Raw genomic sequence first — 19345 nt, 5'->3', positions numbered from 1 at the left:
TGTCTGGGCATCCATGGCTCCTGCTCTTCATGGAAAGAGCTGGCTGCTGTTGCCAGATGAGGCGGAGATGACTTTGGCTGGGAACTAGTACAATTGTATTTGCCTAATCCTGCCCAATTCCTCTAAAAGCAGGTATATGATAGTGTGCCTTTTAAGAATATATAGTGGGGCTGGGAATGTGGCTTAGTGGTAGAGTGCTCACCTAACATACATGAAGCCCTGAGTTCAATTCCTCAATACCACATTCACAGAGAAGGCCACAAGTGGCACTGTGGTTCAAGTGGTAGAATGCTAGCCTTGAGCACAGAGAGGCTCGGGGACAGTGCCCAGGACATGAATTCAAGCCCCAGGAACAGCACCAAAAACAAACAAAAAAAAGAGTATATAGTAGTTGGACACCAAAGCTTCATGCCTGTAGTTGTAGCTACTTGAGAGGCTGAGATTGGGAGGATCCTGGTTTAAGGCCCAGCCCAGGCAAAAAAGGTAGTGAGATATACCCCTTCTCAACCACTAGCTGGAGGTAATAGTGTACACCTGTCACCACAGCTTCCTGGAAGCCAACAGCCAGATGGTGGCCCAGAGGCAGGAAGTGAGACCCTCAAAAAATGCCGGTGCCTCTGGGCACTGGTGGCTCATGCTTGTAATCCTAGCGATTCAGGAGGCTAAGATCTGAGGATCACAGTTTAAAACCAGCTTCCATAAAAAAAAAGTCTGTGAGGAACTAGGAACTAGGAAGGTGGCTCAGTGGTAGAGCGCTTGCGTCGCATGCATGAGGCCCTGGGTTCCATTCCTCAACACCACATAAGCAGAATAAGCCAGAAATGGTGCTGTGGCTCAAGCAGTAGAGTGCTCGCCTTGAGCTGAAGAGCTGAGGGACAGCGCCCAGGCCCAGAGTTCAGGCCCCATGACTGTCTAAAAAAAAAAGTTTGTAAGGCTCTTATCTCCAATGAACCACCAAAAAACTGGAAATGGAGTTGTGGCTCAAATGGTAGAGCTAAAATGCACCACGTATGTACAATCTAAAAAATAGAACAAAGATGTGGTTATTGGCCTTGTAACTGAAGTCACAGACCGCCCCCCAACCTCCCTCCCCAGATTCCACCCTTCGCCAGCCCACCGTAGACTCCCCCCAGAGCAAATTTTACCATTTGCCCCTTTTTTACCTTTGTATAAACACAATCATGCTTTCACTGATTTTTCTTCTGGCTATTTTTTTTTTTTTGGTCGGCCGTGGGGCTTGAACTCTGGGCCTGGGCGCTGTCCCTCAGCTCTTCAGCTCAAGGCAAGCGCTCTACCACTTGAGCTACAGCGCCACTTCCGGTTTTCTGGTGGTTTATTGGAGATAGGAGTCTCACGGTCTCTCCTGCCCGGGCTGGCTTTGAACCGCCATCCTCAGATCTTAGCCTCCTGAGTAGCTAGGATTACAGGTGTGAGCCACCAGCGCCCAGCTTATCTTCTGGCTAATTTTTTTTTAATTCCAGTTGGCTTATGGAAAGAGCATCATGGAGTTTAGGTATTCATATTTAAACCAGGGGCTTTCCTAAAGTGCTCTTCGTGTTTCTATTTTGGTTTTTCTGTGGCAAAAGTCCTGTCTCTGGCAAGCAATGATACTTTTATTTGTCTTCTGACTTTTACGAGTCTTATTTATCTTTCTTATCGTTGCGCCTGGCACTGTGGACATTTTATCTTGTTCTTGATTATAAAGAGTGCTTCAAATGTTTTCCCATTGAGAATTATTTTAGAGCTGGAGCCGTGGCTCCCGTGTAGAGTGCCCGCCTAAGTAAGCAGAGGCCCACTTCAATCCACAATCCCTGAAAAACTTTAGATGCCTTTTAGTGGACTAAAGAATTTTTTTCTCACCAGGCACTGGTGGCTCACGCCTGTAATCCTAGCTACTCAGGAGGCTGAGATCTGAGGATCATGGTTCAAAGCCAGCCTGAGCAGGAAAGTCCGTGAGACTCTTATCTCCAGTGAAACACCAGAAACCTGGAAGTGGCACTGTGGCTCAAGTGGTAGAGCACTCACCCTGAGGGACAGCGCCCAGGCCCAGAGTTCAAGCCCCACGACTGACAAAAAAAAAAAAGAATTTTTTTCTCCTCTATTTTAGCCAAGAAGTTACCTTTAAAAAAAAAAATGGTTGGCTTCATATTGAGTACCATTAAATATTTTTTGCTTCTTTTAAGCCATTAATGTGATATACATTAATCAATGTTCCTACACTGAAAATAAATTAGCTTTTTAAATTGTGTATATGTGTCTGTGCATGTGTGCGTGTGTGCGTGTGTGTGTGTGTGTGTATGTTAGTACTGAGATTAGAACTCAGGGCCTGGTCACTGTCTTACAGCTTTTCTATTCAAGGCAGGCACTCTACCACTTGAGCCACAGCTCCACTTCTGAGCTTTTGATGGTACATTGGAGATAAGAGTTTCACAGACTTTCTCTGCCCATCCTCAGATCCCGGCCTCCTGAGTAGCTAGGATTGGCTCATGCCGCCAGCATGAGCTCTGCAGGTGACTCCAGACACTGTCACTTCCTGCATCCCACGGTGGCTGATGTTCATCACGGTTTTACTGAGCAGCCATGGGAGCCATGAGTCCCGGGCAGGCAGCTCTTCAAGTCTCACCCTCTCCCTGCAATTTTCCGGAAGGATTCTCACGTTCCCCCACAGATTACCTTACCTGCTTTATTCCACACAACTCATCTTCTGTGCTTTAAAGATGTCCTCACCTAGCTGGGCGCCGGTAGCTCATGCTTGTAATCCTAGCTACTCAGGAGGCTGAGATCTGAGGATTGCAGTTAGAAGTTAACCTGGCAGGAAAGTATGTGAGACTCTTATCAAGAGTTAACCAGCAAAAACTAAGAAATATGCTATTGCCCGAGGAATAGAGCACCAACCTTGAGTGGAAAAGCTAAGAGACAGTACCTAGGACCTGAGTTGAAGCTCCAGGATCAGCATCAAATAAATAGTCACCTGGGTCAACATACCTGAACGAACTTGGTGCTATAGGGGAGAGGAAAGGGGAACAAGTGTGCATGAATTTTAAGAGACTCAGGATCTTCCTACAAGCCTGGTTTTGTAGGGAGACATGGTGCTAAGATCTACCCTGAGGACCTTGAGCAGGCAGGTGGTGTTTTGCCACTTTAGCCACACCCCTGCCCTTTTGGCCTTCATTTATTTTTCATATAGGATCTCACACTGTTGCTCAAACAGACTTTGAACCATCAGCTTCCTTCCCCTGCCTCCCGAGTCGCTAGAATTACAAGCATACGCTACCATGCCTAACTTCTTTCAGTACTGAAGCTTTAACTAAGGGCCTTGTATCTAACTTAGCTTCTTCGCTCACGGCTGATGCTCTGTCACTTGAGTTACAGCTCCACTTCCAACTTTTTACTGGTTAATTGGATTTACCTTGCCTTAGCTAGCTTTAACCCTGGATCCTCAGATCTCAGCCTCTTGAGTTGTTAGGATTACAGGTATAAATCATTGGCACTTAACCTAATTCTCATTTTTTTTTTTTGTCGGTCGTGGGGCTTGAACTCTGGGCCTGGGCGCTGTCCCTCAGCTCTTCAGCTCAAAGCAAGCGCTCTACCACTTGAGCTACAGCGCCACTTCCGGTTTTCTGGTGGTTTATTGGAGATAGGAGTCTCACGGTCTCTCCTGCCCGGGCTGGCTTTGAACCGCGATCCTCAGATCTCAGCCTCCTGAGTAGCTAGGATTACAGGCGTGAGCCACCAGCGCCCGGCCCTAATTCTCATTTTTAAAACAAATTTCAGTAGTTGATGGACTCCCTAGCTTATCCTTCATTCATTCATTCATTCATTCATTCATTCTCTTGTCCCTTATTTGTGGCCACCGGCCTCACCACTGTATTCTGGGAGACCAGCTTGGGAGGCAGCCGGCTCTCGGCTCTGCTCTGAAAGGATAAGGTTATCAAAATGACTGGAATGTGGAACAATATTTGCAGACAGAGAAAACAGTGTTCTAAATGCATGCACAACGGAGCTCATCTGGGCCTGGTAGTGAATAATCCCTTTCTCCGTGTCGCCTCTTACATAATTTCTTAATGCAAAGTAGGACGCTATCCCCCCAAAACTTCCACACAGCCATGGGAACTGTTGGTTTGAATTCAAGTTTTGTTTTGAAAACTCCAGTACTCGTTTCTTCCTTTCCCATCAGCTCCAGTTTCACTTAATGTCTGGGGCTTGTATTTGCCTGAGGCCGATGACCACAAAACATTAATTAACGTGGCTGCGTCTTTAAATACCTCTTCCGGTTGCTAAGTCTGTCTATGGTGTGACAGGTTGCCTTCTTTCTGGTTTAATCGTAAGATTTTGTTACGTAATCCAACCTTAATTCATTCAGGCCATCAGCGCTGAACAGAGGGTCAGTTTTCTTGGGACTTGTATTCTACTGTTGTATGATATTATGACTTCTACCGAGTCTAGTGTTGAGTGTTGGTAATTTTAAAGGTCTCCATCCTGGGGCTGAGAAGGTGGCTCAGTGGTAGAGTGCTTGTCTTGTGTGTATGAGGCCCTGGGTTCGATTCCTCAGCACTACTTAAATAGAAAAGGCTGGAAGTGGCACTGTGGCTCAAGTGGTAGAGTGCTAGCCTTAAGCTGAAGAGCTGAGGGAGAGTGCCCAGGCCCCATGACAGACCAAAAAAAAAAAGGTGTCCATCCTTGTTCCTGTTGTAAAGAACAAGAAGTCTTGAACCATTTATGAGTGAAGGCAAAACTCAGGGTTTGTTGTACTGTGGACACTGGGGATGAATCCAGGGCTTCTCCTACGCTAAATACACATTCTTCCACTGGGTTGTGCCCTGTACCCCAATTTTAGGTTTTTCTTTTTATTTATTTATTTTTTTTCTGTCATGGGGCCTGAACTCTGGGCCTGGGTGCTGCCCTTCAGCTCTTCAGCTCAAGGCTAGCGCTCTACCACTTGAGCCATAGCGCCTCTTCCAGCTTTTTCTGTGTATGTGGTACTGAGAAATCAAACCCAGGGCTTCATTCATGCAAGGCAAGCACTCTACCACTGAGCCACCGGCCCAACCCTAGGTTTTTAACTCTAATAAAAAGTACACATGCCGGGAGCCAGTGGCTCATGCCTATAATCCTAGCTACTCAGGAGGCTGAGATCTGAGGATTACAGTTTGAAGCTAGCCTGGCAGGAAAGTCCATGAGACTTTTATCTCCACTAAAAATTACAAGAAAAACTGCAAGTGGAAATGTGGCTGGAGTGGTAGAGCCGCTAGCTTTGAGCACAAAGCTCAGGGACAGAGCCCAAACCCAGAGTTCAAGCCTCAACCAAACAAACAAAAAAAAAAGCACATGTTCTAGGTGCCAGTGGCTCACGCCTGTAATCCTGTCTACTTAGGAGGCTGAGATCTGAGGATCGAGGTTCAAAGCCAGCCTCCACTTTCCATGAGACTCTTTATCTCCAGTTAACCAGCCAAAAAAACAACTCCATGTGGAGCTGTGACTTAAGTACTAGCCCTGAACAAAAAAGCTAACAGATAGTACCCCAGGCCCTGAGTTCAAGGCCCAGTACCAGTCCCCCCCCCCCAAAAAAAAAATCATGTATTTTGTTTGTTTTTTTTTGGTTTGTCTTACACATTTTATAAGAGGAGAATGTTTTAAAGAGAAGAACGCAGCTGTAGTAGGAATTGCACCACTGCTTACAAGAAGCCATTTAGTTGGATCATTAGCGGACTGGGGATGATGGCAGGGTGAGAAGCAGAGGTGACAAATTTTCCTCCCCAGGAGCATGTTGTCCTCCTCCCCCATCCCTTAGAGCAGGCAGGAAGTACTCCCTCCGGTCTCCCTGTAGACAGCTAAGCCGCAGAGTGTCACATTTTTTTACCATTTGGGGAAAACAGTCTCTAGCAAGATGTCTGCTCTCCTTCTTCTGCGTGTATGGAATGGGCCTGCGAGGGCTTCGCTTTGCGGCTGGAATGGCAGGCTTGGCATCTTTATTGAATGAGCTAGTCTCTCCAGTGCTTGCTTGCCTCACTCTTTGTTTGATAGGAAATATCTGACGAGTTCTCTGGAGTGTTCTCTCTGAACAGTTGAGCACACAGAAATCTTTTCTTTATAAGAGGAAGTGGTTAGTATGAATGCAGGAAATATATTTTCTAACTGCAGCTTAATGGTTGAGACTTAAAAGGTTCAAAATGCTCTTCACTGAAAGCAAGAGAAAACTAAATAGAGTTGAAGAGAATAGAAAACATGGATAGTGGTGTTCTCATCTTTTTTAAAAATATAATTGTATTGTTATTATTAAGTGTTGGACAAGGAGTTACTGTTTCACAAGCCAGGTAATGAGTATATTGCTTTTTTTGGTCAATGTCACACCTCTCTTTGCTTTCCTCCCCAGTTTCCTCCTCCCATGCCTGCCCACAAGTTGCAACTTCATTTTCTACATACTGTGGTGTCTACTGAATATCATGATTGCATTTGCTCTGATTCTTTCAGGAATAGATCGGTGTTCAAGTCAAATAGTCTAGGGGAAATGGTTCGGTTGTTTGTCTTTCCTCTGTAAACAGCCGTATCTGTCATGAGTTTGTATTTCCTCAATAATACATAATCTTTAGCAAGCTTGTAATTTAATGTGCAAAAAAAACCAACAGATGCCTGGTGCCTGTGGCTCATGCCTATAATCCTAGCTACTCAGAAGGCTGAGATTTGGGGATCTCCATTCAAAGCCAGCCTGGGGAAGACAAGTTCAAGAGATTCTTTTCTCCACTTACCCATCAGGAAGCCAAGAGTGAAGGTATGAGTCAAATAATAGAGTGTCAGACTTGAGCAAAAATGTCAAGCAAGAGCAAAAGGCCCTGAGCTCAAACCCCTATGCTGACACACAAGAGAATCTATTTTACCAGGGATCAGTGCCTCATATCTGTAATCCTAGTTACTCAGAAGAGGCTGAGATCTAAGGATCTGGATTCAAAGGCAGCCCAGGTAGGAAAGTCCATGAGACTCTTATCTGCAGTTAACTACCAAAAAAGCTGGAAGTGGATCTGTGGCTCAAGTGGTAGACCACTAGCCTTGAGAGACAAAATAAAAAAGCTCAGGGACAGTGCCCAGGCCCTGAGTTCAAGTCCCAGGACCAGAAAAAATTAAAAATACAAGCAACAAACCAGGTGCTGATATCTCATGCCTATAATCCTAGCTACTCAGGAGGCTGAGCTCTGAGGATCATGTTTCAAAGCCAGCCCAGGCAGAAAAGTCCATGAGACTTTTATCTCCAATAAACCACCAGAAAACTGGAAGTGGTGCTGTGGCTCAAGTGGTAGAGCGCTTGCCTTGAGCTGAAGAGCTGAGGGACAGCACTCAGGCCCAGAGTTCAGGCCCCAGAACCAGACCAAAAAAAAGCAACATGGGTTAGGGGTGTGTCTCAAGTGGTAGGATGCCTGCCTAGCAAGTGCAGAACACTTCGTTCAATCCCCAGCACCACAAAAACAAAAAACCCACAAACAACAACCTTGGAAACTAAGGCTGAGTAGCTGCTTTCCTTGCACCAAACACTTCTCATTTACTCCACAGGGGACGCGTGGTGTCTGTTTCCCTGGCTCGTGGAACGTGAGTCATTGTTGAGTCTCTCACAGAATGTACATCTTCCCGAGCTGGCTTGCAACGTGATCTAAGGGTGTCTGTTCTTCATAATAACTGCAGACCCCGGCAGTGGAGGGGGGAGGTCATCACCCAGGCAGACCTTGCCTTCCAGCGGAGTCTAGACTCTCCGCTCTGGCTGCCAGCCTGCTGAGCTGAGCCATGGACTGGGTGTAGTTGTCTATTAAGGACAGAGAGAAGCCAGGCCGGTGGCTCACACCTGTCATCCTAGCGACTCAGGAGGCTGAGATCTGAGGATGACAGTTCAAAGCCAGCCTAGGCAGGAAAATCCATGAGACTCATATCTCCAGTTAATCACCAAAAAGCCAGAAGTTGAGAATTGTGGCTCAGATGTAGAGTGCCAACCTTGAATGCAAAAGCTGGAGGATTGGGGAGGAGGGAGAAGGAGTAGGGGAGGGGGAGGAGGGAAGGGATAGTAGGAAAAAAACAAAGGAGGGGGTAACAATGCTTCGCAAGAAATGTACTCATTCCCTTACTCGTGAAACTAACCCCTCTGTACAGCATCTTTACAATAAAACAAGATTTAACAAAGAAAACTAAAGGATCACATCCAGGCCCAAAATTCCCACCCCAACACAAAGGGAGAGGGGGAAGGGGCGAAGGATGGGAGGGGAAGGGAGAAAGGAAGGGAGGGAGGGAGGGGAAGGAAGATAAAAAGGAAAGAAAGGAAGAAGGGGGGGGGGAGGAACCATAAGGGAATGTGTCTCTGGGCATGCTGGGAGGCATGATCCTGTCTCACCTCTTCTCGGGCTCACGCGTTGGCTTTGCCTGCCCTGGCCGTGGGCCCGCATTAGGGATGGACCCGTCAGCCGTCTCCTCCAGCAGCCAAGTTGCTGCTTACCTGAGTAACTTGCTCTTCCCAGTTGTGTTTTCCAAAGTGGGCAACTGAGGTACTGGGGAACAGAAGGCCTATTCTTCACACTGCTTAGCAAGTGAATGGCCCCGGAGAATTGGGATGCTGGTCTCCTCTGCTATCTTCCTCTCCCAGGCCTCCCTCTGAGGACCAGTAACTACAGTCCCCGGGCAAAGAAAAGCTCAGGAAATTGCTGGCATAGTTCAAGCAGATTTCTTCGGTTAACTTATTTTGAAGCTTTTCTCTGCTTTGTGTTTTAACTTCCCTCGTAATTTATCAAAGACAGACTCATTATTTTGGAAGCCCTCAGCCTGAGGTCTGACAGAACTCCTGCACTCTGAAGAGGAATTTTTTTTTTAATGCATTTGTAGTTTGGAACTTGAAAACGTATTCTTAGTTGCAACAGCTTCCTGGAAATTTTAAGTATGCCATTTATTTGTACAACAACATCGACTCTGGGCAAAGAATGGTTTCATCTCTCTCCCTCTCCCCCTCTTTCTCTCTCCCTCTCCCTCTCTCTGTCTCTCTCCCTCTCTTCCTCCCTCCCTCCCTCTCCCTCCCCTCTCCCTCTCTTCTCTTTTTCTTTCTCTCTCTCCCTACCCTCCACAGACAAGCCAACCTCTTCTGGGACTCAGCATTAAAATGTATCATTTTTTCTTCTCTCTTTGACAAAATAAAATAACCTTAAATTTTTACATATAGAAAGCTAGGCAAGCCAGGCACTGGTGGCTCACGCCTGTAATCCTAGCTACTCAGGAGGCTGAGATTTGAGGATGGTGGTTCAAAGCCAGCCCAGGCAGAAAAGTTCGTGAGTTTTATAAACCATCAGAAAACCAGAAATGGTCCTATAGCCGCAAGTGGTAGAGCACCAGCCTTGAGCCAAAGAGCTCAGGGACAGTGCCCAGGCCCCGATGGACTCCTCTCCCTGACCCCCCCCCCCCCAAAAAAAGCCAGGCAGTGGCTCAGGCCTATAATCCTAATTTCTCAAGAAGCTAAGATCTGAGGATCACTGCTCAAAGGCAGCCTGGGTTGGAGAGTCCATGAGACTCTTATCTCCAATTAGCCACCACAAAAGCTGCAAGTGGACCTCTGGTTCAAGTGGTAGGGTACTACCCCCCTTAAGCACAAAAGCTTGGGGACAGTGTCCAGACCTTGAGTTCAAGCCCCAGAACTAGCACTGGGGGGGGGGGGGGGAGTGGGGGGAAGAAAGAAAGGAGGGAAAGGAAAGGAAAGTCAGGCACATGTGTAATTATAGCTACTCAGGAGGCTGAGAGCTAATAGACTGTATCAAAAAGCCTTTTTCCCCAAAATAACTCTGTCTTACAACGTGTGCTATTCTTTGTGGGGAGACAGCCGCATGGGCTTTTGTGGGGCTTTCTGAGGAAGGTGTGTGAATGAAACAGAAAGTTGTAGACATTTGCAGTCTCCGCGGGAGTGCCTCTGCTCTTTTATATGTATATATAATCAAAATAAAATACTAAACAATAGAAGGTCATTGAAATGACTGTTGGGGGGGGGGGCAGATGGAAGGCTTCCGGGGAGGCCAGGCTGTCATTCTGGGAGGAGAGGCGCTTCAAAAGTGGCTGCAGGTAGCATTTGGGCACTGTGGGAAGCAGAACCCAGCATATGGTCAGGAAGGGACTCAGGCCAGCAGCAAAGAGGAGGAACTGGAGGCCGAAAGAAACCGGGCTTCCATGAGATACATCAGCTGGTACTGAGTTTTGTCAGGGCCTTAAGGAACCGAGAAGACCTCGGAGTCAGAAAGCTGTACCTGGGGACATTGCCGGCCCACTTTCATTTGGGAAGTGTCGGCAGGCAGATGACAGGGAAGTACATACTGGATTCACCACACACACACACACACACACACACACACACACACACACACACACACCACACACACACACACACACACACACACACACACCCATGCACCTGCACAGAGTGAGCAGAGGAAGCAAGAGTGGATCGTGCCTTCCAGGCACAGGCAGGACATCCACCTCTGACTTGAGATGGGAGAAAACCAGAAAGGACAGGCTGGAGGCGTGGCTCAAATGGTAGAGCACCTGCCTAGCAACCACCGGACTCAAATCCCAGTTCTGCCACTACTCCCACCCAAATAAAAAAAGAATGGGACAAAAAGCTTCAGCATTTCTTCTTCATGTTTGCGTTTGGACATCCTTCCTACCTGCTTTCCTGCTTCCTTTCAGAAGTAGCTCTTACTCTTCCAGAACATGCAATCAGTAAAGTAAAAGCACAGACAACCCAAAAGTTGCCTGTTTATGTTGGAACGCTGCCCCTTTCTGGTGTGTTTTTGGCACCAAAGTCACCTGAGGGCCAGGCTGTGTCTTCACCTGGCAGGGGATGGGTTTACACCACGTGGACTTCAGATTGTATTAGCATCAGGACATAACGTGCTGCCAGTCACCCTCGGAGACAGGTGTGAGCTAGGGTGAGATAATGAAGGGCATACAGCCTCCGTATTTGTGGAAGGTGCCTTGGGGTATAGAGGGTGTGTGTGTGTGTGAGTACTGCGGCCTGGACACTGTCCAGTAGCTTTTACACTTAAGGCTGGTGCTCTACCACTTGAACTACAGTGCTACTTCCTGCTTTTTAAAGGTGTTTATTGGAGATAAGAGTCTCATGATGCCCAGGCTAGCTTCAAACACCAATCCTCAGAGACTCCTGAGTAGCTAAGATCACAGGCGTGAGCCACCAGTGCCCAGCTTATTAATGTGGGGCCTGAACTCTGGGCTTGGGTGCTGTCCCTCAGCTCTTCAGCTCAAGGCAAGTACTCTTCCACTTGAGCCACAGTGCCACTTCCGGCTTTTTCTACTTATGTGGTGCTGAGGAATCGAACCCAGGGTCTTATGCATGCAAGGCAAACACTCTACCACTCAGCCACCTTCCCAGCCCTTATTATTGATTTTTTAAGGAGAAAAATCTACAAAGTACTCTAAACACAATTAATACCAAAAAAGAACAAAGACATAAAAAGCACAAATAATATACCAAACGCCTTTCTTTAAAACTTACACCAAAAGTAAATATAGTTGAAGGGTTTTAGCCAGGCTCACTTTGAGCAGCGTGGAATAGGCCTTCTTAGCTCATGAACTCCACGGTAGATTTGATTTTTAAATATATAAGTTCCAGACAGGTGCTGGTGGTTCTCGCTTGTAAACCTAGCTACTCAGGACCTGAGATCTGAAGATTGTAGCTTAAAGTCAGTCTAGGAAGAAAAGCCTATGAGATTCTTATCTCCAGTTGACCAGCAAAAAGCCAGAAGTGGAGCTGTGGCTCAAATGGTAGAGCACCAGCCTTGAGCGAAAAAGCCAGGTTTTAAGTCCAGTGCAGCCCCCTCCCCTACCCCTCCCCCGCACCGTATGTAAAGGTTCCCTCAGGACCAATGGAAAGGGGAGCGTGTGAGCTGGCCCGAAGCGGTGCTTGTGTCGGCGTGGAACGTCGAAGCCACGTCCCATCCCACAGCAGTGCGGGGTGTGGTGACTGGCAGTACGTTTCCTTACTTAAAGTTAGTGCACATTCAAGACAGGGCTTTGCAAACAGCACCCCTCCCTCCCATCCCGCCCTCATCTCCCAGTCTCCAGAGTTAACTTTCGCCCCAGTGGCAGCCCTAGGCTTTGATCTAGGATGTGTAAACACAAGGCCTCTCTGGCTCTTGCTCTAAGGCACGGCAGCAGGCTCAAATCCGGCACCAAATGGCAGAGGACAGCAAAGCAGATTATTCGTCCATCCTGCAGAAATTCAACCACGAGCAGCACGAGTACTACCACACTCACATCCCCAGCATCTTCCAGGTGAGTCCTCCATACCCTCATCCCCAGGAAAGCCTATGAGACCTATTGTCTCCAGGGATCCACTGGAAAACCGGAAGTGGCACTGTGGCTCAAAAGTGGTAGAGTGTTAGCCTTAGTCACAAGAGCTCAGGGACCATGCCCAGGCCCTGAGTTCAAGACCCATGACCTACTGAACTGTGATCCTCAGATCTCAGATCTCAGCCTCCTGAAGAGCTAGGATGACTGAGAGACAGGAGCACTGGCACTGGGCTCAGCCAGTCTTAAACAGTGACTCTTAGATTTCTACTCCCTTTGCTAAAAGGACATCTGAGCTCCAAAAAAGTGCCAGCTAAACTTCAGCAGACAAAGTGGCATTCATCCAGTTGTGGGATTTAACAAATGAAAGTTCTTCCCTTTCCATTGCTTTCTTCTGGCTACTTTAGGTTGTCAGAAATGGCGGGGGAAGGGCAGAAGCTACAGCTCCGTGGAGGCCGGCCTAGCATGCTGCAGGCTCTGAGTCCCAGGCCCAGTTCCACGCCTCCTACCAAAAAAAAAAAATTTTTAGGAGAGAAAACAAATACAGTTTTTCACATTTGGGGAATCTTTTATGATTTCATGTTCAGTTGTTGGGGAGAGGGGCCTATTTGCTCCTTGGAGTCTATACCCACAGCCACAGCCACAAAAACATCTAAGATGTAGCAGGTGGGGATACTAGTGTTGAGTTGACATAGCTACCCAGATGTATTGGGTAAAAGTAAAATAGTGAAGGTGAGCGCTGATGGCTCATGCCTGCAATCCTAGCTACATTGTAGGCTAAGATCTGAGGATCAAGGTTCAAAGGTAGCCTGGGCAGAAAAATCCATGAGACTCTTGTTTTGTTTTCTTGATTTATTTCACAAGGATAGCATTCTACCACTTGAGCAACAGCTTTACTGTGGGTTTTTGCTGGTTAAGTGGAGATCAGAGTCTCACACTTACCTTCCTAGGCTGGCTTTGAGCCATGATCCTCAGATCTCATTCACCTGATTAGCCAGGATTACAGGCATGGGCCACCAGTGCCCACTTCATGAGACTCTTATCTCCATCTAACCAGCAAAAAGCCAGACTGGAGTGGTAGCTGAAGTGGTAGAACACCAGCCTTGAGCAGAATAATCAAGCAAGAGTTGAAGGCCCTGAGATGTAGCCGCACTACCAGCACCAAAAGAAAAAAAAATAAGTCCAGTAGGGGATGGAAGGTAGAGGAACCTTTGAAGTTTGTTACCAAATTATATGAATAATAAAACTATCCAGATGGGGTTCTTACTGAAACTGGATTCAGGGATTGTGGAAACTTCACATTTGGGTGGCAATTAATGCTAAGCCCATGATTTTGTACATCCCATTTTAACAATTTATAAAGTGTGAATACAACTGATCAGGATAGCAACACAGTACACTTAAGGGTTGCTAAGGGCTGGGAAGGTGGCTCAGTGGTAGAGCGCTTGCCTTGCACACATGAGACCCTGAGTTTGATTCCCCAGCCCCATATAAGCAGAAAAAGCCGAGGTGGCACTGTGGCTCAAGTGGAAGAACACTAGCCTTGAGCTGAAGAGCTCAGGGACAGCGTCCAGACCCAGAGTTCAAGCCCCACAACCAACCAAAAATAAAAAAATAGGTTGCTGAGAGTCCAACATCATTAGAGCTGACAACGCTGACAAATAGCAACTCCCTGCCAGGTGTAGGTGGCTCATACCTATAATCCTAGCCACTCAGGAGGCTATGAGCTGGAGGATCGAGGTTCGAAGTCAGCCTGGGCAGAAAAGTCTATGAGATTCCATCTCCAGTTAACGAGCCAAAAAGCTAGACTGGAGGTATGACTAGAGTGGAAGAGTGCCAGCCATGAGCAAGCAAGCTGAGCAAGAGCTCAAAGCCCTGAATTCAAATCCCAGTATTGGCATCGCCCTTAAGTAGTAACAGGGCTGTTTATTTTACACAAAATCTGGTGTTGCAGAAAATCCAGGAGATGGAGGAACGGAGGATCGTGAGGATGGGGCAGTCCATGAAGACGTACGCAGAGGTGGACCGGCAGGTGATCCCCATCATTGGCAAGTGCCTGGATGAAATTGTAAAGGCAGCTGAAGCCATTGATCAGAAGAACGTGAGTACTGCGCTGGTGCCCCGCCCCCACTTTCCAGGGAGGCCTCGGCTGGCCTTCTCAAGGTGGTAGTGGGCTGGGAAGGTGGATCAGTGGCACAGTGCTTGCCTTGCATGCATGAGGCCCTGGGTTCGATTCCTCAATACCACATAAGCAGAAAAGGCCAGAAGTGATGTTGTGTGGCTCAAGTGGTAAAGCACTCGCCTTGAGCTGAAGAGCTGAGCCCAGAGTTCAAGACCCACGACCGACAAAAAAAAAAAAAAGTGGGGAGTTACTTTCTGTGGTCTTAGCATTTTTCAGCAACACTAAGGAAAATACAAAGTACTTTTACAGGGTTCCCTAAGAACGCTTACAAAGCTCCATGGATCATTGTATCAGCCTTCCTACGATCTCCCCCATTATGGGGCTTGAACTCAAGGCCTGGGTACTGTATTGTCCCTGAGCTCTTTGCTGCCTGGCCCTATTTATTTCAGTACTAGAGTTTGAACTCAAGGCCTTGTACTTGAGCCATGCATCCAGAGGGGGGTGTGTGTGTGTGTGTGTGTGTGTGTGTGTGTGTGTGTGTGTGTGTGTGTGTGTGTGTGTGTGTGCATGTGCGTGTGTGTATGTATGATGTGTGTGTATTGTGCGTGTCTGTCCATCCTAGGGCTTCAACTCAAGGCTTGGACGCTGTTCCTAAATTTTTTTTTTGTTTTGCTCAAGGCTACCACTCTACCACTTGAACCACAGCTCCACTTCCAGCTTTTTGGTAGTTGATTGGAAAGAAAAGTCTCACAGACTTTCCTGCCCGGGCTGGCTTTGAGCTGCAATCCTCAGATCTCAGCCTCCTGAGCAGCTAGGATGACTGGCATGAGCCACCAGCGCCCAACCCAGCTCACTTTTACCTTTTTGGTGGTTAATCGGAGATAAGAATCGCATGAACTTTCTTGCCCTGGCTGGTTTTGAAGTGCAATCCTGAGATCTCAGCCTCCTGAGTAGCTAGGAGTACAGGCGTGAGCCACTGGCGCCTTAGCTGTTGCTGCATTTTTAGCTGGTACTTGTTTTTCCAAATGCAGAATCAGGGCTGTTGCAAGTCACTAGGATCTCAAGTAAAGACAGAGCCTTCCTCTGCATGAGAACACAACCTGTGCTGGTGATCAACATGTCACCAGCCAAAAGTCCCTTAGGAATCTCCATCCTTTTCTTAGCATCCGTGTGGATGAGTCATGTGACTGGGGGGATAAAAAGCGTGTGCGTGCATCTGACGCTTCCCTGGTGGGTCTTATTTCAGGATTCCCAGCTGGTGGTAGAGGCTTATAAATCAGGATTTGAGCCTCCTGGTGACATTGAATTTGAGGATTACACTCAGCCCATGAAGCGCACAGTGTCCAACAACAGCCTTTCCAATTCCAGAGGGGAAGGCAAACCCGAGCTCAAACTGGCCGGCAAAGCCAAAGGAAAGCTCTGGCCATTCATCAAGAAGAACAAGGTACTTGGTGGTTCGCGCTCAGTTCGAAAATGAATTGGATCAAGTGTACAGATGATGAGTTTATCTTGTAGTCTCAGTAAAACTTAAGACCTTGAATCCGAGGTTTCCGAAGGAAATGAACAAGACAAAAGCTAGCGTGCTGTTGTGTTTTAGAACAGTGTTTCCTTTCGGTGGTGGTGTCTTTGCCATGGCCCTTGTCTGACTTCAGATGTATTGTCACCCTGCCGTGTCACCCACACTAACCACTGACTGACCGTGTGGTGCCTTCACACCATCCCTGCCACCTCTGACTAGTCCTCCTGTACCACTGGCCGCCTCAGCTGGGAGAGAGGGGTCCATAACCTTTTATCCGCACGTCTAATTGACCGCCTTCCCGGGGCCTCAATCATAACTGGGTTTTGAGTTCATGTTAACCGGTGTTTCCGTGAGCATTTCCATTTTCTCTCCGTGGTGTGGTCTGTAGGTGCATGACGCGTTAACCTGAAAAAAAAAATACGACTGCTTTAACCTTAGAACGACCAGACGTTTCATTCCCAAAGACTGGTGCTGTTTTCACATCCTTAGCCTTCTCCCCCCCTCCATCAAGCTGTGTTAGTTTAGGCGGTGTAGAGACATTTCCCTCTCCCTCCCGCTTCTACTGGTTTGGGAAACACTAATGAGCGCGGTAGCCTGCACGTGAATGTCGCATGAGCTTCGTGTCGGGTACTTCTGGTCCTCTGTCGCTTTACTTACCAAATCTCTCACTTCCACCCTGTCATCTTACACCTCCCACGTGCTTCCTTTTGGACCATGGCCTAAATATTTAATGGTTTGTGTGTGTGTTTACTTGCTTTGGATTTCAAATATGATTTGATCCTTATTTTTGTTTATGTCTTCTTGTTTCTGATTTTATTCTGTCGCTACTCCATCTCTCACATGTAGCTTATGTCCCTTTTAACATCCCCCCATCAGCCTCCCCCGCCCCCCCCCTGCCTCTGCCTCACCTTCTGCTGTTCCCAACGGCCCCCAGTCTCCCAAGCAGCCAAAGGAACCCCTCTCCCATCGCTTCAACGAGTTCATGATCTCCAAACCCAAAATCCACTGCTTCAGGAGCCTAAAGCGCGGGGTAAGTTCTGCTGCGGAATCCGGCATCTCTTCGCGCTCTTGCGTTTGCATGTTCTGTTCTGCGTAACTGATTTTTATTTGTGAATGAATGCATTCTTTGTGTTTTCCCCCCCGCGACATTAAGCACAAATGGAACCTAGGATTTGTTGCTGTGTAGCTGGAAAGAAGACAGACTAAAAGAGGAGGAGAAAAAGAAGGAAACAGGGTGGATGCATCCATCAATAATGGGTGGATGAATAGATCAATAATGGATGGATCACAGTGGATTGATCAAATGGTGATGGATGGATGAGTGGATGGATGGATGGATTGATCATAGATGGATAGATCATAGATCAATGGATACATCGATGATGGATGGATAGAGGGGACCAAAAGGCCAGCCAATCCTCAGTTCTCTCGTAGTACTTTCTAGAAGGAAGGACTGGTGCTCCCTTCCCCTTTAAAGCATCTGTTGTTAATTTTTCACTTTTGATTTCACCAATAAGAAGAAAACTTAGATTTGGTTTCTAAAACTAATGGAGTAGGAGATGGGGAATTGGAAGTGAGCATATGCACAGAAATGTGTGCTTACTAATCACAGGAGCTGCGTGCCTCATAGATTCCCCGCCTGAGCTGGGCCTCAGCTCAAAGGGGAAGTGGGTAAGACAGTGTGGTTTTGTTATTTCAGTGAAATTATAGGATGTTGATACAATGTCTCTTGACGGGGGTGTGGGGGAACCTGCATGCACAAGCAACCCTAGTCCACAGATCACCCTGGAAATGCCCCAGAACCTGAAACCTTCTGAGGGCTGATGTGACAGATACCCCAGGGGAAAATTCAGCCCCTCTGGGCACTGCACAGGCTGTAGCTCAGAGGTAGAGCTCTCAATTTCCCAACATGCCCGAGCCCAACCACCACCCCAAAAAAACAGCCACAGGTACGCTAAAAATATTACCTAACATGACCTCAAGCTGTGTGTGTGAGATACATAGGAAAGAGAGATGAGTTTCATGTTTAGAGCAGGGTCCTGCCCCCCATCCCTCTCTCTCCTCCCCAAGAAATCTCAGTATGTATGTGCACATATTCCAAAATCCAAAGTCTCTCCACCACTTCCAGCCTCAGACATTTCTGGTAAAGACCAGAAATCTGGATTTCTCTTTGGAGGGTCAAATTACAATAGCACCCTGCCTCCTATGGTAAGTTCTGTTCTGAGCACTCAGCGACCCCGTCTCAGCCTCCTGGGAAGCCTAGCTCCCAACATTCACCAGATTTGGAGGTGTGCAAAGAAGCTGGTAGAGTGGATCCAGGGCTCAAAGTCTGCTCCTAATGTCTAAAGTTGGCACAGGCTGCATTTTTAAGTCGTGTCCCCGGGGAGGGGCCATACGGTGCCAGCGGGCGGCCCTATACACTCCCGCGCGCTGGGACCTGTGCACACAGCAAAGGCAAGCCAGGATCTGCTGTAAACTAGAGTCTCAAGTTTTGGTTTTCCTTCTGGAATACCAACTGCTACATGGATTGGCCAGGAAGAATTAACTAGGTAAGAGAAATCCTCCAATTTCCAGTCCACTGGTTGCCCTAAGAGAATAACCTGACCTTTGAATTCCTTTGAGTCTGCAAAAATTTACACGATGTAAGAAAGAAGGCAATTTTCATTTACATATAATGGCTAACAAGGTCATTGTCTATTAAATTCAAGGTCAGAAATTAAAGTTCAGCCCTGTGCTGGTCGCTCACGCCTGTAATCCTAGCTACTCAGGAGGCTGAGATCTAAGGATCAAGGTTCAAAGCCAGCCCGGGCAGGAAAGACTGTGAGACTCTTATCTCCATTTAACCATCAGAAAACCCAAAGTGGCACCATGGCTCAACTGATAGAGCACTTACCTTGAGCTGAAGAGTTCAGCGACAGCACCCAGGCTTCGAGTTCCAGCCCCATGGCTGACAAAAATAAATAAATAAAGTTCAAACTGGGTGTCAGTGGCTCATGCCTATAATCCTAGCTTCTCAGGAGGCTGAAATCTGAGGATCACAGTTCATAGCCAAACCAGGAAGGAAAGTCCATGAGATTCTTATCTTCATTAACCAGCAAAAAGCCAGAAGAAGATCTGTGGTTCAAGTGGTTGAGTGACAGCCTTGTGTAAAAAAGATAAGCAAGAGTGCCAAGTCCTGAGTTCAAATCCCAGTACCAGTACAAACAAGCAATAAAGAAATAAAACCTTTCTACATGGATTTATATGACAGATCTCAAGGTTTTACACAAAGTTGGGGACGTTTCTTAAGACTTCCCAGCATAGCAGGGAAAGAATTAGAAACTTAATTTCCTGATGATGTCAAGAGAGCCATTGTTAGAGTGAGTGTAGCTTCAGATGTGGATGATGGATTG

General features: G+C 47.2%; 1 protein-coding gene across 1 annotated transcript in view; it reads left to right on the top strand.

The window, feature by feature from the left end:
- The window catches only part of Fnbp1 (formin binding protein 1), a 114834-nt gene that overhangs the window by 77121 nt on the left and 18368 nt on the right, over positions 1-19345 (top strand). The window contains 5 exon segments of the mRNA XM_042680957.1: positions 12169-12297; positions 14267-14413; positions 15681-15878; positions 16800-16838; positions 16840-16983. Of these exon segments, the coding sequence (XP_042536891.1) occupies positions 12169-12297; positions 14267-14413; positions 15681-15878; positions 16800-16838; positions 16840-16983 (657 nt within the window).

The sequence above is a fragment of the Dipodomys spectabilis genome, unplaced genomic scaffold (assembly GCF_019054845.1).
Source record: "Dipodomys spectabilis isolate Male_0828 unplaced genomic scaffold, ASM1905484v1 ptg000067l, whole genome shotgun sequence".
In the NCBI taxonomy this organism is placed as follows: Eukaryota; Metazoa; Chordata; class Mammalia; order Rodentia; family Heteromyidae; genus Dipodomys; species Dipodomys spectabilis.
The sequence above is the reverse complement of the archived record's forward strand: the minus strand, read 5'-3'. Positions and strand labels throughout refer to the sequence as shown.